At 38.1% G+C, this 27,328-nt stretch overlaps 1 protein-coding gene across 1 annotated transcript in view; it reads right to left on the reverse strand.

The window, feature by feature from the left end:
* TRPC5 (transient receptor potential cation channel subfamily C member 5) overlaps positions 1–23,353 on the reverse strand; it is a 173,724-nt gene extending 150,371 nt beyond the window's left edge. Inside the window, exon 1 of the mRNA XM_011374351.1 lies at positions 22,976–23,353. Coding sequence (XP_011372653.1) covers positions 22,976–23,353 — 378 coding nt within the window. The remainder of the gene's footprint in view (positions 1–22,975) is intronic.
* Positions 23,354–27,328: the final 3,975 nt, after the last annotated feature.

The raw sequence follows: 27,328 nt of genomic DNA on the forward strand, positions 1-27,328 counted from the left end.
AGGAGGCTATTGCAATTGTCCAGGTGAGGAGTAACGATGGCTTGGATAAGGGTGAGGTGGTAGGGTTGGTGAGAAGTTGTCAGATTCTAAGGTGATCCGGAATGATTCAAAACTTGAAATCTCTTGTCATGGACATCTCATGATATCCTCTATTCTTTGAGGCCCTTCCAGACATTATGAGTCTATATTTGCAGTTCATATACTTCAAACATGGGAAGCTTGATTTATCCCTTTTGTGAATTGCCAAACTTACTAGCTCTTCTCAAATCAACGTAGGGAAAAAAACCCCCGAGTAACACAATTGGGGCTGTTGGTAGCATTAATCTAGAGAAGGCTTCTCCTCCTTGAGCTTGTTAAGGTTGTTCTAACCCAGAGGTAAATGCCATTTTACCGACTGCTGTACAAGAAAACACTAAAAGCCTCTATATCACTCAGGGTTGCCTGATCATCTATTTTGATACTGTAGACCGAGACACGCTCAGTGTCCAAACAGATTTTTAATCTAGATGACTATGTGAGCATGGCATCAAATAAAGAATTTGGAAACTATCTTATTCACCTGATTAGTGTAGACAATTTGGAGACTTTAGACCAGAAGTAGTATAGATTCATCATGTCACATATATTTTCTCTTTTCCTCCCTACTAAGGAAATCAAGAAAATATTTTCCTGCATATTTGATACCTGTCATCTTTTTTGAAGTAGCAGTTCTCGTGCCAATGAAATCAGGGCAAGAATGGATTAAATGGATTTTTGCCATTGTTTGAGTGTTAGCACTCATTCTTCTGCTAAACACCAACCCTTCTGCCTGTTTGTGTCTCCTGTGTACTTCCCTTGGGCTTGAGGTGTAGGCCTGTCTAGTCCTCTTCTTCTGTACTGTCAAGTTGGTAAACTCTAGCTATAACGGCCATATAGATTTTCTTTCCTTTGAATAAAGATACTTAAGCACTAAACCGGAAACTTAAAAATAATGAATAGTTAAGCATGAATGCTCTTTCATCCAGGCTCTTTTATACCAGGAGACACAAAGATATTTTAAGTATCACATGAAAGAATTCTATAATTTTGTGCAAAAACGTTAAAAGATCAAGAACACAATTAGCTTTGCTCCAGACTTGCTGTAAAAGTCTGGATAAATCACTCCTCTAATAAATTAGAGTGAAATTTTTAAAGAAAGAATAAACTGCTCATGACGTTAATATACAAAAAATTTATACAAACCAGTAAGAAAAAGATAAAGTGTCTAGTAGAAAAATGGCTTAAAAGTGAATAATTGAGGAGTGATGTCAGAAGCATGGTGGCATGAGGGATCTCCCCAGGTCTCTCCCCTTGAAATAACAAGCTGAACATCTACAACTCAACAGATAACACCGAACCTGCATACAAGCACGTCTGAGAGCTCTGCGCATCAGAGTCTGGGGGGGTAGATTGGGAGAAACAAAGGAGCTGCCGTACTTAGCTGGAGATCCCTGCAGGAGGAGGGGGTGGGGAGATTTTACCGCTGGTTCTCCAAACAGTGCTACCTGAGTAATCAGCATGTTCCACGCAGCAGAGCCCAGGGATCAGGGCAGAGAGTGGAGCCGGGACTGAGCGCAGAGGGGTAACAGCTGTGTCTTAGCAGTCACCACTGCCAAGCGGGAGGCTGAGTCATGGAGCCTCGACAATCCCCCACCCCACACCAACCCAGAGCATTCCCTCCCCCCACCCCAAATCCTCTCACAGCATGGCGAAGCCCCAGGGGAATTTGCGAAACTGGTGCTGAAACCTGCACTACAGCTGGTACCAGAGACAGGCACCATTGATATAGAAGCAGGACAGCTGAAACCTGGGGGACAGCAATAGGGGAAGGGAAGCAGCCACGCACACTGCAGGCCTCTCCCAATTAACCTCATCCCTAACAAGTCCGGCTGAGTCAGAAGGAAGCGGAACATTGCATCTGACTGTTGGGGCAGTAACAAGATTTCAGGGACTCTTCAGAGTCCCAGACCTCCATCGCCCATCGTACTTTTTCATAGGGACAAAGGCCTGAGATTGAGCCGACCTGATCGTAGAGAAAGTACACAGCCTACCAGAGAGAAAGGAACATTTTTAGCCTCAAAGCAGAGACCCAATAGACTTGGACGCCACCTACTGGAAATCAAAAGAACTGCTTCTTACCAACCTGCTAGAGAGATTACTACACAATAATTTCTTTTTGTAAAACAAACAAACAAACAAACAAACAAACAAAAAAACAGAGTACACTCCCATTAATGCCCAGGTGGAGAAATAGTCCATCAAATGCCATGAACAACCAAGGTGACAAGGCAGCTCAGAAAGAAAGTGAAAAATCTCCAGAAAATAAGCTTAAAGACAGAAATAAGCGATTTAATAGAATTCAGGATTGCACTTCTGAAAAAACTCAATGAGATGCAAAAAATTCTGACTGGCAATTCCAAGGAGTTAGAAACAAAATAAATGAAAAATGAATATTTTAGCAAGGAGATTGAAACCCTGAAAAAGAATCAAATAGAACTTCTAGAGATGAACACATTAAAAGAGATGAAGAATGAAATAGCAAGCTTAGGTAATAGAGCTGGCAAGAGGGAGGAAGGAATTAGTGATATCGAAGACAGAAATCTCGAAATGACAGAGAATAAAGAAGAGAGAGATTTGAGAATTAAAAAAAAAAGAGCAAGAACTCTGCAAGAACTATCTGACACCATCAGGAAAAGCAACATAAGAATAATGGGTATACCAGAAGGAGAAGAGAGAGAGGCCAGAGAACAGAGAGCATAGTCAAATAGTCAATGACAATTTCTCAAATATATGGAAAGAGCTGGATCTTTGAATCTAAGAAGCAAACAGAATACCAAATTATCTCAACCCCGAAAGCCTTCTCCAAGACACATTATATTAAAATTGTCAAAAATTAATGACAAGGAATTCTCAAGGCAGCTAGAGGAAAGAAGTCAGTAACTTATAAAGGAAAACCATTAGACTATCATCAGATTTCTCAGCACAAACCTTACAAGCAAGGAAGGAGTGGAACCAAATATTCAAACTATTAAAAGAAAGGAATTACCAGCAAAGCTCTCCTTTAAATATGAAGGAGAAATAAAGACCTTTCCAGACATACATAAGCTGAGGGGGTTATCCACTACAAGGCCTGCATTACAAGACATATCGAAGGGGGTCATTCCACTTGAAACAAAAGGATAAAAAAATACATAGCTATGAGGAAGATGACCAAGAGGCAGAAAGAAGCAGGGGAATGAAACCCTTATTAAGAACAAGGTATTATAAGCTTAAGTATTACATACTGGTCAAAGGATTTAAAAAAATTATGTTCTAAAAAGAGAAGAAGATAATACTACCGCAATTTAGAAATGAATGTTCAGCATATACGGAGAAAATTTGGGGCAACAAAAACAGAAGTGGGGAGGGGATAAAGATCCAAATCTGCAAAGGGGAATAGAGTTAAGGTGCACACAGAAGAAAAAGGACTACTGTGTGTGTATATACTTTATATAAACTTAATGATAACTACACACCAAAAATTCAAAACTGAGGCATGTAACACAAAATGAGGGAACAAGGAAAAATCTGCAAAAGGCCACCAAATTAAAATAACAAACAGAGACACAAGGACAAAGAAAACAATGGAGACGCTGGGCTACCAGAAAACAAAAGATAAAATGGCTATAGGAGAACCTCATATTTCAATAATCACTGTAAATGTAAATGGACTGAATTCACCAATAAAAAGGCACAGAGTAGCAGACTGGATCAAAAAACAAAACCCAACCATATGCTGCCTTCAAGAGACACACTTTAGCTGCAAGAAAAAATGTAGACTCAAAGCAAAAGGGTGGAAAACGATAATCCAAGCAAATGGTATCCAAAGAAAAGCTTTACTTATATCTGACTAAATAAACTTCAAGATAAAAAAGGTAAAGAGAGACAAGAATGGACACTTCATAATGATAAAGGGAACCATGCATCAAGAACTAACACTAATTAATATCTATGCTCCCAGTTAGGGAGCACCAAAATATATGAAGCATCTCCTAACTGAGCTAAAAGGAGAAATGACAAAAACAGAATCAGAGCAGGAGACTTAAATACCCCACTGTCAGAGATGAATAGATCATCCAAACAGAATATAAAAAATGAAATAACATCCTTAAATGATACATTAGATCAATTGGACATAATTGACATATGCAGAGCCTTTCATCCCCAAACAGCAGCTTATACGTTCTTCTCAAGTGCACATGGAACATTCAAAAGGATAGACCATATTTTGGGACACAAAACTAGCCTCAACAAATTTAAGAAGATTGAAATCATACCAAGCATATTCTCTGAGAATAATGCTTTGAACCTGGAGATCAACGCTAAAAAAGTGAGAAGAACCACAAAGATATGGAGATTAACAGCATGATACTGAAGAATGACTGGGTCAGAGAAGAAATAAAAGGAGACATCAAGAGATACATAGAAACAAAGGAAAATGAAAGTACAGCATATCAAAACTTTAGGGACACAGCAAAAGCGGTATACAAGGAAAGTTAATATTATTACAAGCTTATCTCAAGAAATAAACACAAGCTCAAATAAACAAAAATACAAAAATTAGCAACTACAGTAAAGTTTCTGGATACAAAATCAACGTTCAAAAATCCATAGCGTTCCTATTCTCTAATGAGGAAGTGTCAGAAAAAGAAGCAGAAAAAATAATTCCTTTGCAATTGCAACAAAAAGAATACAATACCTAGGGATAAATTTAACGAAACATATGAAGGACCTATATAATGAAAACTACAAGATCCTATTAAAAGAAATTGAAGAAGATACAAAGATATAGAAAGATATTCCGTGTTCTTGGATTGGAAGAATCAACATAATTAACATGGCCATATTGCCTAAAGCATTATACAAATTTAATGCAATCCCCATCAAAATCCCATCGGCACTTTTGAAAGAAATAGAACAAAAAATCACCATATTTACATGGAAGCACAAAAGACCCCATTGCCAAAGCCATCCTGAGAAAAAAGAATGAGGCTGGAGGCATAACTCTGCCTGACTTCAAATTATACTACAAAGCGACAGTCATCAAAACGGCATGGTATTGGCAACAAAACAGACACACGGACCAGTGGAACAGAATCGAAAGTCCAGAAATAAATCCATATATTTATGGGCAAATAATTTTCAACAAAAAAAGCCAAAAATATACAGTGGAGAAAGGAAGGCCTCTTCAATAAATGGTGCTGGGAAAATTGGAAGGCCACCTGCTAAAGAATGAAACTAGACTGCTGTCTATCACCACACACCAAAATTAACTCAAAATCTATTAAAGATCTGAATATAATATCTGAAAAGATAAAATGCATAGGAGAAAACATAGGAACTAAACTCAAGGACCTTGGACTTAAAGAGAATTTTATGAATTTGACCTTAAAGGCAAGGGAAGTAAAAGCTAAAATAAATGAATGGGATTACATCAAACTAAAAAGCTTCTGCTCAGCAAAAGAAACTATCATCAAGATACAGAGACAACCATCTGAATGGGAAAATATATTTGCAAGCAACGCCTCCCGTAAAGGCTTAATATCCAAAATATACAAAGAACTCATATGACTAGATAACAACAACAACAACAAAAAACAAACGATCCATTCAAAAACTGGGCAGAGGACCTGAACAGACACTTCTCCCTAAAGGACATACAAATGGCCAACAAATATATGAAAAGATGCTCAATATCGCTATCTATTATGGAAATGCAAATTAAAACCACAATGAGATACCATCTCACACCTGTTAGAATGGCTATAATCAACACAACAAGCAATAAGAAATGTTGGAGAAGCTGCAGAGAAAAAGGAACCCTCATACACTGCTGGTGGGACTGCGAATTGGTACAGCCACTATGGAAAACAGTATGGAGGTTCCTCAAAAAACAAGAATTGATCTACCATATCATCCAGCAATCCCTCTACTGGGTATTTACCCCAAAGACTTGAAAACGCATAGCTTAAAAGATATTTGTACACAGGTGTTCATAGCAGCATTATTCACAGTGGCCAGGACATGGAAGCAACTGAAGTGTCCTACGATAGATAATTGGCTAAAGAAGCTATGGTACATATATACAATGGAATATTCCTCAGCCATAGATGAAATGCTTCCATTTGTGACAACATGGATGGACCTCGAGATAATCATGTTGAGCGAAATAAGCCAGACAGAAAAGGCTGAAAATCACATGATATCACTTATATGTGGGATATAAATCTAAAAGCAACAAATGAACAGGACAAACAGAGACTCATGGACATGGACAATGGACTAGTGGTTACCAGAGCGTAGGAGGGGTGGGAGAAGTGGGGAGGTAGATGGGTAAAGGGGGTCAATATAGGGAGGTAGAGGGAGGGTGTATTGGGTAAAGGGGATCAAATATATGGTAGCTGAAGGAAACTGGATTGGATGGTAAACACACAATAGAATATATAGATGTCAAATTATAATGTCCACAATTATAATGAAAATTATAATGTCCAAAATTATAATGTCATTATAATGTCATTACAATGTCATTACAATGTCATTATAATGTCATTACAATGACATTATAATGTCATTACAATGTCATTATAATTGTGGACATTATAATGAAATGACATTGTAATGACATTATAATGTCCAAAATTATAATGAAAATTGTATAATTGTGTTAACCAGTGTTACCACAATAAACTTAATAAAAAAAAACAAAATAAATTAATAAAAAAATATTGATTCTTTCTATCCAAGAATATGGAATACCTTTCCATTTATTTGTATCTTCTTCAATTTCTTTTAATAGGGTCTCATAGTTTTCATCATATAGGTCCTTCACATGTTTCATTAGATTTATTCCCAGGTATTTTGTTCTTTTTGTTGCAATTGAAAAAGGAATTATTTTTTCACTTCTTCTTCTGACACTTCATTATTAGAGTACAGGACCGCTATGGATTTTTGAACGTTGATTTTGTATCCAGAGACTTTACTGTATTTGCTTATTGTTTCTAGTAGTGTTCTTGTGGAGTCTTTAGGGTTTTCTATATAGAGAATCATGTCATCCACAAATAGTGACAGTTTGACTTCTTCATCTCCTATTTGGATGCCTTGTATATCTTTCTTTGCCTGATTGCACTTGCTAGGACCTCCTATGTTATATTGAATAACAGTGGCAATAATGGCAATAATGGACAGCCTCACCTTGTTCCTGATCTTGGAATAATGGACAGCCTCGCCTTGTTCCTGATCTTGGAATGTTTTAGTTTTTCACGATTAAGTATAATGTTGGCTGAGGGCTTGTCATACATGGCCTTTATTATGTTAAAGTACTTTCTTTCCATACCGATTTTGTTAAGTGTTTTGATCATAAATGGATGCTGTATCTTGTTGACGGCTTTTTCTGCATCTATTGATATGATCATATGATTCTTATTTTTTAATTTGTTTATATGATGTATCACATTAACTGCTTTCCATATGTTGAACCATCCCTGTGCCCCAAGGATGAAACCCACTTGATTGTGGTGTATAATTTTTTAATATGTTGCTGTATTGAGTTTGCTAGTATCTTATTTAGGATTCTTCCATCTGTGTTCATGAGAGATATTGGTCTGTAGATTCTTTTTTTGTGTGTTATACTTATCAGGTTTTGGTATCAGAGTAATATGGGCCTCATAAAATGAGTTGGGATGTGTTGCTTCCTCTTTAATTTTTTGGAAGAGTTTGAGGAGAATAGGTATTAAATCTTCTTTGAATGTTTGGTAGAATTCACTGGTGAAGCCATCTGGTCCTGGACTTTGACTCTTGGTGGGTTTTGATGATTGTTTCAATTTCCGTCCTGCTGATTGGTCTATTTAGATTTTCCAGATCTTCTTGATTCAGTTTAGGAAGATTGTATCTTTCTAAGTACTGGTCCATTTCTTCTAGGGTATTAAATTTGTTATTATATACTTTTTCATAGTATTCTTGCATGGTCCTTTGTATTTCTGAGATGTCTGTTGTAATTTCTCCTCTTTCCTTTCTGATTTTGTTTATTTGTGTCCTTTCTCTTTTTTTCTTTAGCCAGAGGATTTTCAATTTTATCAACCTTCTCAAAGAACCAGCTCTTTGTTGTATTTATTTTTTCTATTGTGTTTTTGTTTTCAATTTCATTTATTTCTGCTCTAACTTCGATTATTTCTTTCCTTCTGCTGACTTTAGGCTTCATTTGTTCTTCCTTTTCTAATTTTTTAAGATGAAGTGTTAGGTTGTTTATTTGGGCTTGTTCTTGTTTTTGGAGATAGGCCTGTAATTATATGAACTTTCTTCTTATGACCACTTTTGCTGTATCCCAAAAATTTTGATATGTTGTACTATCATTTTCATTCATTTCTATGTATCTCTTGATCTCTCTTTTTATTTCTTCTCTGACCTAGTTATTCTTTAGTAGCATGTTGTTTAATCTCCATGTATTTGTGGTACTTCCTGATTTCTTTTTGCAGTTGATCTCTAGTTTCAAACCATTACGATCAGGGAATATGGTAGGTATAATTTCAACCCTCCTATATTTGTTGAGGCTATCTCTGTGTCCTAGTATGTGGTCGATTCTTGAGAATGTTCCATGTACACTAAAGAAGAATGTATAAGCAACTGTTTTGGGATGGAACACTCCGTAAATGTCATTTATATCCAGTTGATCTAATGTGTCCTTTAAGATTGTTATTTCCTTATTAATTTTCTGTTTGGATGATCTGTCCATAACCAACAATGAGGTATTTAGGTCCCCTATTATGATAGTTTTTTTTTGTCTGTTTTTCTCTTTAGTTCTGTTAGTAAATGCTTTATGTATTTCGGAGCTCCCTGATTGGGAGCATAGATATTAATGTCTTCATAGATATTATGTCTTCTTCGTGCATGATTCACTTTATCATTATGAAGTGTCCCTCAATATCTTTTTTTACCTTTTTTCTGAAGTCTATTTCATCTGATAATTAGTATTACTACTCCCGCTTTTCTCTGCATGCCATTTGCTTGAAATATCATTTTCCACGCTTTTACCTTGAGTCTATATTTGTCTTTGGAGCTGTGATGTGTCTCTTGGAGGCAGCCTATGGTTGGGTTTTGTTTTTTGATCCATTCTGCAACTCTGACTTTTTATTGGTGAGTTCAGTCCATTTCCATTTAGGGTGATTATTGAAATATAAGGTCTTCTTATAGCTATTTTATCTTTTGCTCTCTGGTAACTCAGTGTTTCCATTGCTTCCTTGTCCTTGTGTCTCTGTTTTCTTTATTTTGGTTGGCTTTTGTGGGTTTCCCCTCTGCTTCTTTTTGTTTTGTGTTATATACATCAGTTCTGAATCTTTGGTGTATGGTTACCATTATGAATATGTAAAGTATAGTTATATATATACAGTCATCCATTTTCTTCTGTGCGTGCCTTATTTTTATTCCCCTTTGCAAACTGAGACCTTTGAATCCTCCACTTTTTAGTCATTGTTATTTCAATTTGTCCCTATGTATGCTGAACGTTCATTAATATCTTGCTATAGCAATTCTCTTATTATTATTTAAGCTTATAATGCTCTATTCTTTGTAACGATTGCACTCCTCTGCTTCTGTTTGCCTGATAGTCACTTTATTCCTAATCATGTATTTTTTTTTTTTTGTCATTTTGTGTTAGATGAGCTGACCCCTTTCAGTATTTCCTTTACTGCAGGCCCCATAGTGGAGAATTCCTTCAATTTTTGTATGTCTGGGAAGGTCTTAATTTCTCCTTCATATCTAAAAGAGAGCTTAACTGGATATATTATTGTAGGCTGGTAGTTCCTTTCACTTAGTAGTTTAAATATTTGATTTCATTCCTTTCTGGCTTGTAAGGTTTCCGCTAACAAGTCCGACGATAATCTAATGGGTTTTCCTTTATAAGTAACCATTTTCTTCTCCCCGGCTGCCCTGATAATTCTATCTTTGTCATTGATTTTGATAACTTTAATACAATATGTCTTGGTGAAGGCCTTTTTGGGTTGAGATAATTGTGTGTTCTGTTGACTTCTTGAATTCCAAGCTCCAGCTCATTCCTTAGATTTGGGGAATTCTCATCCACTCCTTGTCTGAAAATCCTTTCTAGTCCCTGCTCCTTTTCCTCACCTTCGGTAATGCCCATTATTCTTATGTTTCCACTCCTGATGGTATCAACTATTTCTTGAATTTCTCTTTCATTATTTTTCATTCTTTGGTTTCTCTCTTCTTCCTTCTGATGCATTTCTAGATTTCTTTCTTTGATATTACTGATTCTTTCCTCCATTTGGTACTGTATTTCCCAAGCTTGCTAATTCATTTTTCAACTCTTGCAGTTTGTTCGTTTGTTTGTTTTTATCTCCAGAAGATGTATTCTGTTCTTTTTGAGGATTTCAATCTCTCTGCTCTGCTCCTCTAATTGTTTTTTTCAATTCTTGAAATTGTTGATTTGACTCGTTTTAGAACTCATTGAGTTTTTTTCTGAAGTACCATCCTGAACTCTGTCATTTAAGTCCCATACTTCTATGTCTGTAAGCTTATTTTCTGGAGATTTTTCTTCCTTTCTGAGATACCGTGCCACCTTGGTTGTTCATGGTGTTTAATGAACTATTTCTCCACCTGGGCATTAATGGAAGTGTATTCTGCTGTTTTTTCAGAAAGATGATTTATTATATAAAGTTCTCTCTTTAGCTTGCTGCAAAGAAGGTGCTTTTCTTTTGGTTTTTAGTAGGTAGCATCTAAGCTTCTTGTTCCCTGATTTATATAAAGCTTAAATAATGCTTTTTTGATTTTCTTATAGATATTTAATCATACTCGTTACCCTCAGTTTCAGTCCTTGTCCGTCTCAGCGACAGTCTCAGCAGTATTTGCTCAAATTCCCCTGGTGCTCCAAGTTGTTCGGTCTCGGAGGGGATGGGGGAGGGGCCCTCTGGGTTGGAGGTGGGGGGATTTGGGTCAGTCTTGGTTTTGCAGCCGGGGCCGGTAAAAATTCACTGTTGTTTCTCTGCGGTCCTGTCGCGCTTCTCTGCTTTCTGCCCTGATGACTGTGCCCTCCTGCCGGCTGCATAGGTCACGGTACTTCCAGGCAGGGCTGTTTAGGGAAGTCGCCGCACTTTCACCCCTCTCTGTCCTCCTGCAGAGAACTCTGAAGCCTGTAAGAGGCAGCTTCTTTATTTCTCCCAGTCCACCGCTTGACACATGGGGTTCTGACTTGTGGTAACTCCCATGTGCAGATCGCACACTCTGACGTGCTGGTGTGCAGTTTGGATGTTTTTTGTTCAGTTTTAGATGATCAGCTTATTGTTGTTTCAAGGAGAGAGATCTGAGGACCTCTCTCACTCCACCATGTTTCCCAGAATTCCCTGAATCAACATTGTTAAAATGACCTTATTACCTAAAACATTAAACAGATTTAATGCAATCTCCATCAAAAGCCCATCGGCACTTTTTAAAGGATTAGAACAAAAAAAATCATCGGATTTGTATAGAAGCAAAAAAGATCCCGAATTGCCAAAGCAACAAACAGGACAAACAGAGACTCATGGACGTGGACAGTAGACTAGTGGTTACCAGAGGGGAGGGGGTGGGGGGAGGTAGATGGGGTTAAAGGGTCAAATATGTGGTGACAGAAAGAAATCTAACTATTGGAGTTGAACACACAATGCAATGTGTATATATGCCTTACTGTTGAATTGTACCATTGAAACTTTCATTAACCAATGTAATCATAATAATAAAAAAAAAACTACCAAAAAAAAGAGAGAAAATATGTTGCTGTATTCTGTTTGCTAGTACCTTATGTAGGATTTTTTTGCATCTGGCTTATGACAGATATTGTCTGTAGTTTTCTTTACCAGGTTTTGGTATCAGGGTAATATTGGATTCATAAAATGAGTTCGGAAGTATTGTCTCCTCTTTGATTTTTTTGGAAGAGTTTGAGGAGAATAGGGATTAAATCTTTGAATGTTTGGTAGAATTTACTGGTGAAGCCATCTGGTCCTGGACTTTTACTTTTTGGTAGGTTTTTGATGATTGTTTCAATTTCCATACTGCTGATAGTTTATTTAGATTTTCCAGTTCTTGATTCAGTTTAGGAAGGTTTATTTTTTTAAGTGTTTGTCCATTTCTTCTAGATTATTATATTTGGTGTTATATACTTTTTGTAGTATTCTTGTATGATCCTTTGTATTTATGTTTTCTATTGTTTTTTTTTCAGTTTCTTTAATTTGTTCTGATTTTGATTATCTCTTTTTTTTTATACTGATTTTAGGGCTCATTTGTTCTTCCTTTTCTAGTTTTTTAAGATGAAGCGTTAGGTTGTTTATTTGGCTTCATTCTTATTTTTTGAGAAAGGCCTGTAATGATATGAACTTTCCTTTTATGACCACTTTTGCCATGTCCCAATAGTTTTGATATGTTGTACTATCATTATTTGTTGGTATGTATTTCTTGATCTCTCTTTTTATTTCTTCTCTGACCCAGTTATTCTTCAGTAGCACGTTGTTTAATCTCCATGTATATGTGGATCTTCCCACTTTTCTTATAGTTGATCTCTAGTTACAAAGCATTATGGTCAGAGAATATGGTTGGTATGATTTCAACCCTCTTATATTTGTTGAGGCTATCTCTGTGTCCCAGTATGTGGTCAATCCCTGAGAATGTTCCATGTGCACTAGATGAATGTATAAACAGCTGTTTTGGGGTGAAAGGCTCTGACAATGTCAATTCTGTCCAGTTGGTCTAATGTGTCATTTAAGGATGTTATTTCCTTATTAATTTTCTGTTTGGATGATCTTTCCATATCTGACAGTGGGGTATTTAGGTCCCGTATTGTGATAGTGTTTAGGTCTGTTTCTCTCTTTAGTTCTGTTAATAATTGCCTTATATATTTCATGGCTCCCTAATTGGAAGCATAGATATTACTAAGTGTTATATCTTCTTAGTGTATGATTCCCTTTATCAGTAGGAAGTGTTTCTCAGGATCTCTTTTTACTTTTTTTATTTTGAAGTCTATTTAATCAGATATTAGTCCTGCTACTTCTACTTTTTTTCTGAATGCCATTTGCTTGAAATATCATTTTCCACCCTTTCACTTTGAGTCTTTGGAACTAGATATGTCTCCTGGAGGCAGAAAATGGTTGGGTTTTGTTTTTTGCCCCAATCTGCAACTGTGCGCCTTTTTATTGGTAAGATCAGTCCATTTACATTTAGGGTGATTATTGAAATATGAGGTTTTCATATAGTTATTTACAAAATCTTTTGCTTTCTGGTAGCTCACTGTTTCCATTGCTTCCTTGTCCTTGCATTTCTTTTTGTTTTTCTTTTTTTAAATTTGGTTGGCTTTTGTGGATTTTCCCTCTGGTCCTTCTTGTTCTATGTTATATACTTCAGCTCTGAATTTTTGTCGTATGGTTACCATTACAAATATGTAAAGGATAGTTGTGTATGTGTATGTATATATACACATATACACACATATGTATGTGTATGGATATATACACACATACACACATATATATAGTTGTGTGTGTGTATGTGTGTATATATATATACATACACACACAACTATATATATAGTGGTCCATTTTCTTCTTGTGGTCCATTTTCTTCTTGTATATATATGTATATATATATATATATGTGTGTGTGTATGTATGTGTGTGTGTGTGTGTGTGTGTATACATATTTATATATATATATGTAGTGGTCCGTTTTCTTCTCGCGTGTGCCTTATCTACATTCCTCTTTGCAAATTTGGATTTTTGAATCCTCTCTTTTTCTGTTATAGTTGTCTCAATTTGTCCCTACATATGCTGAACATTCATTACTACCTTGCAATAGCAAATTTCTTCTTATCGTTTAAGTGTATAATACTCTGTTCTTAATAAGGGTTGAACTACTCTGCTTCTATCTGTCTACTAGTCACTTTACTCCTAATTATGTATTTTTTTTGTCATTTTGTTATAGGTGAGCTGACCCTTTTCAGTATTTCCTGTATTGCTGGCCTCATAGTGGAGAATTCCCTCAATTTTTGTATATCTGGAAAGGTCTTTATTTCTCCTTCATATCTAAAAGAGAACTTTGCTGCATACACTGTTCTTGGCTCATAATTCCTTTCATTTAATAGCTTGAATATTTTATTCTACTCCTTTCTTGCTTGTAAGTTTTGTGCTGAAAATTCCGAAGACAATCTAATGGGTTTTTCTTTATAGGTTACTGTCTTCTTATCCCTGGCTACCCTAATAATTCTTTCTTTGTCCTTGATTTTTGATAACTTTAATACAATGTGTCTTGGTGAAGGCCTTTTTGGGTTGAGATAATTGGGCATTCTGTTGTCTTCTTGAATTCCAACCTCCAGTTCTTTCCTTAGATTTGGGAAATTCTAGTCAACTTTTGAAAATGTTTTCTGATCCCTGCTCCTTTTCCTCCCCTTACGAGAATGCCGATTATTCTTATGTTTCCTTTTCTGATGGTATCAGCTAGTTCTTTTATTTCTCTTTTATTATTTTCATTCTTCGGTTTCTCTCTTCTTCTGAATTATTTCTAGATGTCTGTCTTCGATATCACTGAACCTCTCTTCCATTTGGTCAACTCTATTTCCCAAGCTTGCTATTTCAATCGTCATCTCTTTCAGTGTGTTATTCATCTCCAGAAGTTCTATTTGGTTCTTTTTGAGAGTTTCAGTCTTCTTGCGAAAAAATTTATTCTGCTGATCTAGTTTTTTTTTTTCAATTCCTGAAATTATTAATATGAATTATTTTATTATTTTGGATCTCTGTGATTTCTTTTCAGAAGTACCATCCTGAATTCTCTGTCATTTGAGTTGTATATTTCTATGTCTTTAAGCTCATTTTCTGGAGATTTTTCTCTTTGTTTCTGAGCCGCCTTGTCACCTTGGTTGTTCATAGTGTTTAATGGACAGTTTTTTCCTGGGCATTAATGGAAGTGTATTCCGCTTTTTTTTCCCCCCCAGAAATATTTATTATATAAAGGTCTCTCCTTAGCCTGTTGCTAAGAAGGTTATTTTCTTTTGGTTTCCAGTAGGTGGTGTCTAAGCCTCTTGGATCCCTGCTTTATATAAATCCTTAATAATGGCTTTTTTTTTCCTTATAAATATTCAATCACATCCGCTACCCTCAGTCTCAGTCCCTGTCAGTGTTAAGGACAGTTTCCGTATCGTTTACTCAGATTCCCCTGGGGCTTCGCGGTGTTCAGTCTTGGAGGATATGGAATGATGTGCCCTCTGGGTTGGAGGATGGGAGCTCTCACTCTTGCCTCCCATTTTGTAACCGTGGCAAGTAATAATCAAGTGTTGCTTCTCTGCTATCCATGCTTCTCTGCTTTCTGCCCTGATCCCTGGGCACTGCTGCTTTGTAGAGCTTACAGATTTCTCAGCAAGGCTGTTCAGGTAATCCACCGCACCTTCTCTCTTCCACGTCCTCCTGCAGGGATCTCCGGCTGCTGGAGACAGCTTCTTTGTTTCTCCCAGTCTATTGCCCAACTCCTACCATTCTGACCTGTAGTAGCTTTTATTCACAGATCCCTCGCTCAGACATGCTTGTGTGCAGGTTGGGTGTTTTTGTTGTGTTTTAGGTGTTCAGCTTATTGTTATTTCAAGGGGAGAGTTCTGGGGACATCTCTCTGTCTTCCATGCTTCTGCCGTCACTCTCACTAGGTAACTTTTTAACTGGACATGTATATGAGGGTTAGGGCTATATACAACTAAGTGTATGAGGCTATTGAAAAACACAACAACAACAACCCTGAGTTGGTGATAACCCTGAAGGGAGGTGATGAGGGTCATAGTTTAAAAAACCTCATGTGTTTTTATTTAGTGACTTGCTCTTGTGATTACTTCATGGTTTTTCCCTTGTGAAATGTTATATAGCCAGTTCTGACAGTCAGACATCACTGTCTTAAATCTTCTGTGTCCCTTGGAACACAGAAAGCCATGCCCACTAAGAGAGATGGATTGGTTGAATGGCATGTGCATGTCTGTTCTCCCCACCAGACTATACATTTCTTGAGTGCACTAACTCTATCTTTAAAATCTATTGTGAGGCATATGATTAGTATTCAAAAATGCTTAGAAAATTGAATAAGGCTGATGAGAATTAATCATTTGCTGGAACTCTGTCATCGATGAGTAATTTTTGATAGACATGTAGCTGCTTTGTTTATTCTTAGCTTTGTTGATGATTCCTTGCAGGCAGAGTAGAGTAGTAGAAAGAGTGGCTTGGGAGACAGGAAGCATTTGTGCCTGTTCAGGCTCAGCTGAGTGACCTTGGACATATTTCTTCAGACCTAATGATCTCTAAATTCTCTACAATTCTGCTCTGTGAGTGAAGTAGGCCATTTTTACTGGAAGATAGCGCAGGATACAGGAGGTAACTCAATTAATCAGTTTGGCCAATATTATGCCATACAGTCATTCTAACATTTTCTTCTACTGATGTGGCTGATTTACTTTCTTGACTTAGACAGAAAACATTTATTTTGGTCTTGAACTTTGACTTTGGAATGAGAATCATATAATGAAAGTTGTTACTCAGATTATTGTAGGCATAAATGCGTACTGTTGTATTGGACTATTCAGGTGTCAAAGAGTTAATAATATTAATACTATTTTATTAATGCTACTTAATTAATTTAATTAATGCTAATAAGAGTATCATATATTGAATGCTATGTGCCACAAATTATGCCAAATGTTAGATAGTAATTCTCATTTAAATCTGTGATGTAGGTAATATCATCTATGATGTAGGTAATATCATTAACCCTATTATACAGATAAGGAAACTGATGCTCAATCAGGGTAAACAGCATTCCCAAGGTCATATGTTTTGAACTCTTAGCTACTATGTGCTAGTGGAGGTTAATAATTTTTAAAAATAAAAAAATGAGATTAACCAGCAGGTGATATCAACATGGCTTCAATTAATAGGAGTAGATATAGTACTAGATATCATTTATTGACTATTTATTGTGCATCAGGCACTGTTCTAAGTAATATACATGTATTCTTTCATTTAATTCTCACTGTAACTCTGTGAAATAGACTCCATTATCATTCTCATTTACAGATGAAGAAACTGAGATTTGGAGATTAAATGATTTATTCAGGGAAACACATCTAATATGTGGCTGACTCCAAAGTCTATGTTCTTTCTAACACCCCAGGCTGCCTATAAATAACAAGGTTACTTTTACAATTATCTCCTTTACTTTCTGCTCTCATATTGAGTGATATTTATAAGCTAGATGCTTTAGATCCTCTCTGTGCTCCAGCCACCTTTGTCTAGGCCCTTATATCTCCCTCCATACTATGCAATCTCTACCTGAGATGAAGGATCAGATAAGAGAAGGAGTAAATGGAGTATCTTATTGCTGATTTTCTATAATCTCAACACAAACACTTATCAGTGTTGCTGAGACAATATTGCTAGCTCATCTGTGAGATCAATTTTAATTTGGAGCCATCTGCCACTGACAAATGAGTAATTATGGCAGAGCCCAGAGGGGTGGGCCATGGGGAGAAGGTTGGCTTAGACTCTTTCCGCCTGCCTGAACTGATGCAAGTGACCAAGAAAGAAAATTACTTGGGTGGACTGTTGATTCAGAGGCCAGCAGCTCTATCTCCTTGTTGCTCAAATCCTTAGATTCAAGTGAACAAGGAGGGTTGAATTTGAGGTCATGTAGCTTGTCTGGTAGCAAAAGAGAGGCCATTGCCATCAAGGCTAGGCAGAAGGAGGTAATCTGTGAACTGGGCCAGCTTGCTCTCAAGCCTCTACCTCTCACTGTACTGGTGGTGCCTTGTGATGAGTGCTACTTGTCAGCTGGTCTCTCTACACAATATTACAGGCTAAGTCAAACCAACGGAGTGAAGCTGAAAATAATAGTCATTGACCTCTGTCTAGCATTTAATTTATTTTCAAAAGACTTGACATATTTTTATCTTATTTCTTCCTTACAACAGACCCTGGGTTAGGTAGGTACAGGTATTGTTAGCTTCATTTTACAGATGAGGAAATTGACTGTAGGGTGATTCTATAACTGGACATCTGTAAAGGATCTTATGGCTTGCCCAGATCACCCCGTCAGTTACAAGCTGGCTATCACCTCAAACTCTGAGTTAGAGCCTATATTTCTGTCTTTTAAACCAGTAGTTTTCTGGCTATGCTTGCTCTTCAAGGGCCAAGCAAGTATGGGAGTATGTGTGTATGAACAAGTGGGGCTTTGGGTCCCAACCTGCTCTTAAACTAGGGAAGCTCTTCCTGGATCTGTTTGTCTGTTTTACATCTGGGCAGGATTTCATTTAATAAAGGACCCTGCTACTGAAAATGTTTGAAAACCACTTGTCTAGATTAGTATTTTTCATGGATAGTGTAGTGGGTTGAATTGTGTCCCCTCAAGAGCTATGTTCAAGTCTTAAATTTGTGACCTAATTTGGAAAAAGGGTCTTTGCAGACATAATCAAGTTAAAATAAGATCACCCCAGATTAGAGTGGGCTCTAAATCAAATGACTGGTATCTGTATAAGAAAAAAGAGAGGAAGATTTAGATACAAAGACATAGAGGAGAACTCTATGTGATGACAGAGGTGGGGAATGAAGTGATGTGGTTGCAAGCCAAGGCATGGAACAGATTCTCTCTTAGAGCCTCCAGAAGGAATCAGCCCTGCCAACACCTTTATTTTGGACTTCTGGCTTCCTGAACTATGAGAGAATACATTTCTTTTATTTTAAGCCACCCATTTTATGGTAATTTGTATGGCAGATATATGAAACAAATACAGAGAGGTATATTGACTCCTACCTAGAAATGGGTGAGGTGGGCTTATTAAAATGCTTATTCCAGGCTCAACCCCCAAGATTCTGATTCTGTAGGTATGTAATAGGGCTCAGGAATGTGCATTTTAACAAGTTCTCCATAGACACAAAGATTGACCTTTGAGCTTATTATGACCACACACAAATACAAGTCTCTTCTGGATTATTGCTGGATTTGTTCTCCCTGCTGACGATGCTCCTCTAGTGGTTCCCAAAGTCAGTGGGCTGAGGGGGTAGATTTGATCGACAAAAAATAGGCTGATGTTAAAACTTCTGCAGTCCAAAAATTTTGAATTCTAAAAATTATTTAAGAGTGTTTATTCCAAGAAATCACAAATCCCTTAGGTTGCCAGAATCTGCCCCTAAGGAAACAGGCTGTAGTGGTTAGGGAGTGGATGCTGCCAAGAGGATCAGATTTCTGGAGCAGCATGAAGACTACAGAATAACACATACACACACACACACACACGAAGTCAACAGAATAACACCACACACACACACACACACACACACACACACACACACACACACACACACACAAGCTTCTACTTGTTGTCTAGTGCAGGGAATTCTATCCGACAGAGCATCACCATTTTTACTTTAAGATTTTGTTCCTATTAAAAATACAGGTCTCCAAGTGAGTTTTGATACTTGAAGCCAGTGTTAACCACTTATGCCTGGCCTCTACTCTTTATCTGAGAGCAGTTTCGATGGGGTAGAAGAGGGAGAAGAGCACAATGGGCTAGGGTAAGGATGGAGCAGAGGGGGTTTTGCTGCCAGCCTAAAGCCAAACTCCATGCCCAGTAAAACCAAAGAGGGCACTAGTTTATATACCCAGGATTTCTGGAGGGAGGTTAGTCATGCTCAATCCCTTGGAGAAATGGAGGAGGGCCTCTGTGAAAAAGGACAGGTGTTTGGAATTTGTTTGTGGGAGGAGTGCCTTCCTGATAGTAGCCCACCTATCTGGATCCAACGTCATTTAGGAGTCCTGTGTTTGCTCACATCCCTGATGCTGCTCTCAAGTAAACAAATCTCATTTCTATTTCCCAGAAATGCAGAGCTCCTGCACTGTGGCAGTCTGTTGTTATAGTTACTGACATATGACTTATCACAGTGATTGTCAGAGCAATGGTAGAAAATGAAATTTAGCAGGGGCTGGTGATGGGGGTTCGGAGAGAGAGGAGAAAGGGAAAAGAAGGCTGCTGAAGATACTTGGGGATGGAGCTGATGGTTTTGTGGGTTTGTACATATGGTATGATATTCGAATATAGTTAAAGAAGGTCTTATACTGGCAGTGTGTCTAAAAGGATCTTGGTAAATGACAGCTTGTCCAAAATAGCTTCACCCAGGTTTCATTTGCCTGATATTCCACCATTAGTGATTCATTTCTGTGAGTTAAACACTAACTTTCTCCAGGGAAGGTTATGCCTTAGATTGTATTTTAATTTAAGTTTACCTGGTACTGTTCTCCCTCAGGTTTTGCCAGAAAACTGAGGAAAGATGGGAGAAATGGGGACCATCAAATAAGGACTTGGCCTACTTTCAAAACTCTGATAGGGCTGGTATTGCTAGCTCCCTCTATAAACCTCCCCTGTGCTCTCCTCTCTTTCAAAACAGTTATGAAGCCAAATGGAAGTGAATATGAAAGTTTGGGATTTCTTTTACAATTAGTTAGCCATGTGGATTTCTGGGAGATACGCTTAATTCCTTCATGTTCATCAGTATTTATATATTACCCATTATATACTAGGCACTGGGTTAGGTATTGATAGGGAAATATGGAAACAGTTGGGCATTAGATTATGCCACACATTTAAGGAACGATCTTGTTACAGAGACCAGATATTTATTTATAGAAGTAAGGCTGACCAATAGTATATAGTAGTGAGTGATTGCTGTCAAGTGAAGGGCTATAAAATCTCAGAGGTTGGTGAGATCATCATGCTATACAGTGTAGCTGGGTAAGCCTTAGTTCAGATTGGCACATTATATCACTCAGACATTTAACAGGGCTCTGGGGAAATGGGGCACAGAACAAATCAGTTTTGATGGGGATGGTGATGTGGACTGAGTAGAGAACACGTTCACACCTCCCTGCTTTGCTATTCATCCATATGATGAATCCTTTCCAGAGAGCTTGTTCATACTCCACAGTTCTATCCCATCTTGGAACTCCTGTGCTGTGAATTCTAAGACTTACTCAGATTGTTAGGAAAGCAGTACAGCCTAGTAGTTAAGAAGGTGGATTTAGGAGCTAACCTCCTGTGTTTCACAGCTAAGCTCTGACATTTATTGTGATCTTGGATAATTGACTTAAACATCTTGTGACTCGATTTTTCTCATTGGTAGAATGGGGATGGTAACAAAAGTGTCTATCTAAAAGAGTTGCTGGGAAGATTAAATGAGGTAAGCCATGTAAGATGCTTAGTACAAGGCTGGTTGCATACTATTCATTCATAAATTAAGTATTTATTGAGTGCATGTGGTGTCTTAGGTACTTTCCCAGTGCTAGGATACAGCAGTGAAGTAGAGAGACAAGGTCTCTTCTCTTTTGGTGCTATGTTAAATGCTGATGGGGAAGAAGGGGATTCAGGTTCTTTACCTAAGGAACTTTTAATCTAATGTCTTGTTTTCTGCTCTATCAATTCTAACTCTTAGTCTGTGAGTGATCTTAGCTTATTTTCATTCCTTTTTGTTTAACTAGGCAAGTATTAAATTTATGAAATCCCTTTAAATCCAGCCTTGGTCATATCCCATAAGATTTGATGTTGAATGTTTTCATTATCAATATTTTCTAAGCACTTTGCAATTTTGGTTTTTATTTGTACTATTTCTACTTTTTAATGTATTGTGGTACTCCATGTTTGTGACTCTGTTTTTACTTTGTCCCTACTATGTGCCCAATGCTATGCTCTGAAGGAAGAGAGACAACGAAAAGACCTGTTTGACTTGAGGCATTTAAAATGGACTAGGGGAGACAGGCTGGAAAAAACTGTTAATGAAGAGTATTGAGTGCTAGGCTTTATGGGTTGGTTTCTCTTCTAATGAGGTGACATTGTAATCATTGAAAGGATGCACAAGAATGATAGAATTGTTACACTATTTGGGAAGTATAAGCCTGTATCATTGTTTGAATATCTTGAGAGAGGGAAAGAGGTTAGAGGCAGAGAGTTCAGTTAGAAGATTTTCACGTTAGTCTAGGACATTTGTTCTCACACCTGAGTGTGCATAAGAATCCCCTGAAGGGCTTGTTAAGACACAGCTTGCTGGGCCCTACCCCCCAGTTTCTAATTCAGTTGGTGGTAGGGCCTGAGAATTTTCATTTGCATTTTAACAAGTTCCCCTGATGATGTTAACGCTGCTGGCATAGGGACCACATTTTGAGAACCACTCATCTAGGAGAGAGATGATGAGAACCAGAGGCAGAGTGATGGGAGCTGGGCTAGAGAGGAGAAAGTATGCAAAAGATATTAGGAAGGAAGAAACCACAGGGTTTGGGGATTGGACTTGGAGGCAAGGTTGAAGAAGGACATAAAGATGACTCCAGAGTATGAAACCTAGGTGCTTCAGAGGATAGGGGAATCACCGAAGCAGAAACTCTAACATCTAGGGGTGGAATGCAGTAACATAATAGGCACTAGAAAAATATGTCAGCATTGTGGCACTCATGTTAAAGGTCTCTTGTCTTTCTTTAGGAGAGAGGATGGTGAGAAGAAGAAAGCCCAATTCTGTGTTTGGTTTCGCCTTTTCTAGAATGTAACCTTTGAGTAGAGGCCAAAAATAAGGATAGAGAGCAGGGGGGAGTAGCAGAAGCTTGAATATTCTGGAAATAGAGAGCATACTTTAGGATTATTAAGTATTGAATATACATATGCAAATACAAATAAAGAAAAGGCAAATAAGTAAAACTTAGCATGGGGTCATGCAGGGTAGTTCTAGGATACCATCTGAGATCACTGATGCTATTCCTGAGAGATGAGGGTTGCTATGACAGGGCTTCTCAACTCTAGCCTACTTAACCTTTCCAGTTTCAAGGCTTCTGAACCTGGTGCCCTATTGTCCTTGGCTATTTCCCAACATGTAGGGACTTCTCTTACCTGCTTCTCTCCACTGGGCCGCCTGTAGCTGAGCAGAAGCTCCACAGCACTCACTACTTCTTTGCGGATGGCATAGAGCAAGGCATCGCCTACATACACACTGTGGTTTAGCAGTAGCTCCATGATCTCCAGATTCTCATTCTCAATAGCAATGAGCAGGGCACTCCGGCCCAGAGGATCCATGCAGTTGATGTTGACATTGTAGTAGATCTCAGCCTCCTGTAGGGCCTGCTTCACAGTAGCGTAGTCCCCTTTCTCTACAGCATTGAGGAAGGCCTTCTCCTCTGCAGAGAGCTCCGTCTCAGCTCTCACGATTTGCAGGGGGATGCGGTCTCTGTATGGTGAGTAGTTGACCTTTTTGTAGTACAATTGGGCCATGGTTCATAGCAATATAGAAACCTGAGTGAGGAGAGAGAGGGAGACCAAAGATATTCTTAGATGGCTGAAGGTCTCAAATGGCCAGTTATGAGGCAGCCTAGTTGAGGGGTTGGAAAATCTCAAACTGTTTTAATGTCATAATCTTTTTCTTCTTTCAAAGGAGTATAGCAGAAAAAGCCCAGGCTTTAGGACCAGGAAGGCCTGGGTTCAAATTCTGCCTCTACCATTTTTGTGACCTGGGATAAGTTACTCAAGCCAAGCCCTCTGCTTAGTTTATTATTATTAAGGTTATCAATATTAATAATATTCATAGCAGCTATCATTAGTGACTGCTCACTATATACCAGAACCTGTGCTCAAGACTAATTCCTATTGTGAGAGTGAAATAAGATAATACATTATTAAAGCAACTGGCTCAAGGTACACCTCCTGAGACATGGCACAAGCTAGTTCTTTCCTTCTCTTCTGGTGTCAGAAAATACTCATGATAATACTTCTGTTCAGTGATGCAAAGTTGAGCTCATCTTTGGCCAATTTCCTTTGGGCTCTGGGCTTATGGGCTTATGCTGATTTTCAGGATTACATTTGCAGCTGCCCCAGATGTGGATTCTGGATTGCAATCCCATGTTAGTGCTAACTACAACCTCGTTTCTTGCTGCTGCTCACTGGAGAAGGGGTATTGACTCCAAAAGGCCAAAGCCAACTGCAAAAGATAAGCATACACCCCCCTCTTCTGGCTCACGAGTTTTTCCTCTACCATTCCAAATTAAGATGCTGACAGAACTGAGAATCTGATTCAAATCTGAGAAGTGAATGGTCCGTTTTATATGTATCACATCTAAAACCAGATTTTCATAATTGATTTTAAAGTAAAACCTATTATCGAGTTCATAATAGGTGAACGACATGTCACTTCCTCAGAGCAATCCTCAGTAACTACCCTCCATAAAAGTAGTTTCTTCAAATTCGTCTCTCCATTGTACCATTTTCTCTTCCTTCTTAATGCTTATCACAATTTTTAATTACATATTTCTTTGTCTTACTGGGTAATCATCCACTCTGTCCAACTAGCCTGAAAGCTCAAGTGCAGAGATTGCATCTGTCCTGTTTGTCCAGCATCTATACCTATCCAAGTTCCTGGCACTCCGTGGATGTTGATATATATTTGATGAACAAATGAGTAAACCTTCTATGATAGTCTCTCATCTCTCTCCATCCCATCCTAAGTTCTAGCCATATTGAACTAAGTTCTCTGAATTGCTGTCCTATGACTTTGTCTTTGCACATGGCTTCATTCTACTCTCTCCACTAAACAAAATCCTTCTTGGCTTCAGTACCTCACTCACAGGTCCCTTTCTCTGTGAAGCCTTCCCCCAATACCTTCGGAAAGTTAGCCAATCTTCCTATGAGTTATCTACAGACACATGAATCACAATTTTTTTTAATGTCACCCAACTACATGTTTGTCTTCCTGCCACTAGGGTAGGAATACCTTGATTTCTGTCTTTCCAGCACTCACACAGGGTCTGGAAAATGATGGGTGCTTAATAAGTGGATATTTAATGAGCAAATACAATCTAGCTGAGGAGGGTTGGCAAGGCCATAGAATGGAGTACTAAATTATATGGTACTTATTTGAAGCTTTGGGATTTCAGAAAGGGCACAGTGAAGGTTGTAGGTCTGAGAGAAAGTTTCATGGAGGATGTAGCTCTTAATCTAATCCTTGGAGGATGAATTAAATGAAAAAATGTGAGTGTAGGCCATGCACTGCATAGTGCAAGAACAAAAGTGGTGAGATTGATCATGGCCTTGATCAGTTGGAAGACAGTGGTGGGGCATATTTTTTAGGCTATAATAAGATACATGGATTAGAGGTGAGATAAAATTCTAAGGTAATAGCTCATAACCTCACTTTCCTCATTTGAAAAAAAATCACCTTAAACATTTGCTGCCAACTTTCCACTTAAGAGTCTACCATGGAAAGAAAGCCTGGATGTCTTTTCAGATGGTGTCACTCACTGGTGGTGCTGGGTTAAACATTATTATTATAGGAAGATCTGTGCCCACTTCAGTAAGGCACAGCTGTGTGGGAAACTGAAAGGTGAGAACTAAGGAAACTAACTCAATCAATGTCCTATTATGTTCCAGGCACTATGTCAGGAGCTGGTGCAATAAAAAAATATATATATAATTTTGAATACATGTGTTCTAGGCACTGTGCCAGGTACTGGGGCAACACTGTTACTACTACTTCTTCTAATAGTAATAATAATGAAAGCAACAAGCAGTACCAGTCATTAAATTTTCACTATGTGCCAGATGCATGGGTTATAGTGGTGAAGAGAGAAGACAGTAAAATCACGGTAATTTGAGACTTGAAGTAAGTATAATTGAATGATATATGGTCATTTCAAAGTCATTTTACTTTTCGTCTTTTGCATTTGAAATGAATCTGGTCTATTGCATTTCCAGCTGGTTGTTTTATGAGAAGCTTCACAGTATTACCCTGTAGAGAAAAATATATCCTCCAGAGGTTTTCATGAGATTGTACTATTAGAGCCACTCCTTCGCTTTAGGGTGCTACATATCTAAAATTACTCCTGGAAAGAATAATAAATCACATGGCTGAACAGGTAGTGATAGCTTAATATGGATTCCTTGATTAGGGAAGTTGCTGTGACCTTAGGAATTCAGAGATGTGTGTCTAGGACGGGGAAGATATGATGGAGGGGAAGAGAGGCCTTCCTTGGAAATCTCTTTTATGTACTTATGCTCACTTCTACACTATACACTGAGTGGTGTAAAATGGGTTCCCTGCAGTGTCTGTCTACATGTAGGCTTATATAGATGTCTGATGCCTTGCGTAGTGCCCTGCTCTCTTCCAATCCCCACAGCTGGAGCTACTCGACCCTCACTTACAACTTTAGCCTTAGCTTTGCTGCTGGCTCTGAGGCCAATCCATTCTCCATATACTTGCTGTTAGTTCTCCTCTGCCATTATTTTTTGAATAAGTAACTAATAATGGAATTTCTGGCATCTCTTGAAGATCTATTATTGGGAAGTTTCCTTCCCATCACCCTTTACCTTTATGTTTGGCAGATTGCACTCATCTGCCATTAACTTAAGCCAAGAGATGAGGTTGGCTTACCCATAATTATGCATTGGCCTTAAGGTGTATTCTTAACTGAACAAAATGAAACCAAACAGCACATCATACCATTCTACAAGTGAACCCCATTCCCAATATGAAAGATTATAAGTGGTCTAGCAGGCTACCTCAGGGGGCTTATCATGTTCTCTTTTCTGTGCTGCTAGCCAGAGGAGTTTGTCTAATGGGATCTGTGACATTTGTAGCTTAAATGATGCGATCTAAAGAGCTAAATTAATGGACTGGGCAGAAGGCCAAGGAGCAAAGTGGTCTTGCCAAATCCCAGCCCAAATCACTGACCAGTTCAGGAATTTGTGAGGAGAAAAATCTTGCTTCAACTTAACTAAAGAAAAAGTGCCTTTGGAGGGACCTGGTATCTGTGCATGGCTTGCACTCTGTGCCATGAGGATTGAACTTGAATGGAGAAACCTTGTGACCTCTCACCCTTATCCAAGCTTATCTGTCCACTTGTCCATCTCTTTAGAGCCCTTTAAGGCAAGTATATTCAATCTGATATACCTGTACAATCTCAAGTGTGAACAGCAGATAATAAACACATTCAATGAATATGTACCAGGCACTGTGTTAGAAGCTGATGATAATGGGTGAGTGGCTTAAAGCAATATCTCTTCTAGGAAAATTACATTTGGAACCTTGAATGTACAATTCAAAGAGTAACTAAATTGGAAATTTCATGTACAGAGGCACAGGAATGGGCTGGTTAAGAGGAAGATTGTGTATGTGTGCCTGTGTGTATGTGCGTGCGTGTGCATGTGTGCATGCATGCACACATACACATTTGGTGGAGTATTAATTTTGAGAGCATT

Source organism: Pteropus vampyrus, unplaced genomic scaffold (assembly GCF_000151845.1).
Source record: "Pteropus vampyrus isolate Shadow unplaced genomic scaffold, Pvam_2.0 Scaffold244, whole genome shotgun sequence".
Classification (NCBI taxonomy): domain Eukaryota; kingdom Metazoa; phylum Chordata; class Mammalia; order Chiroptera; family Pteropodidae; genus Pteropus; species Pteropus vampyrus.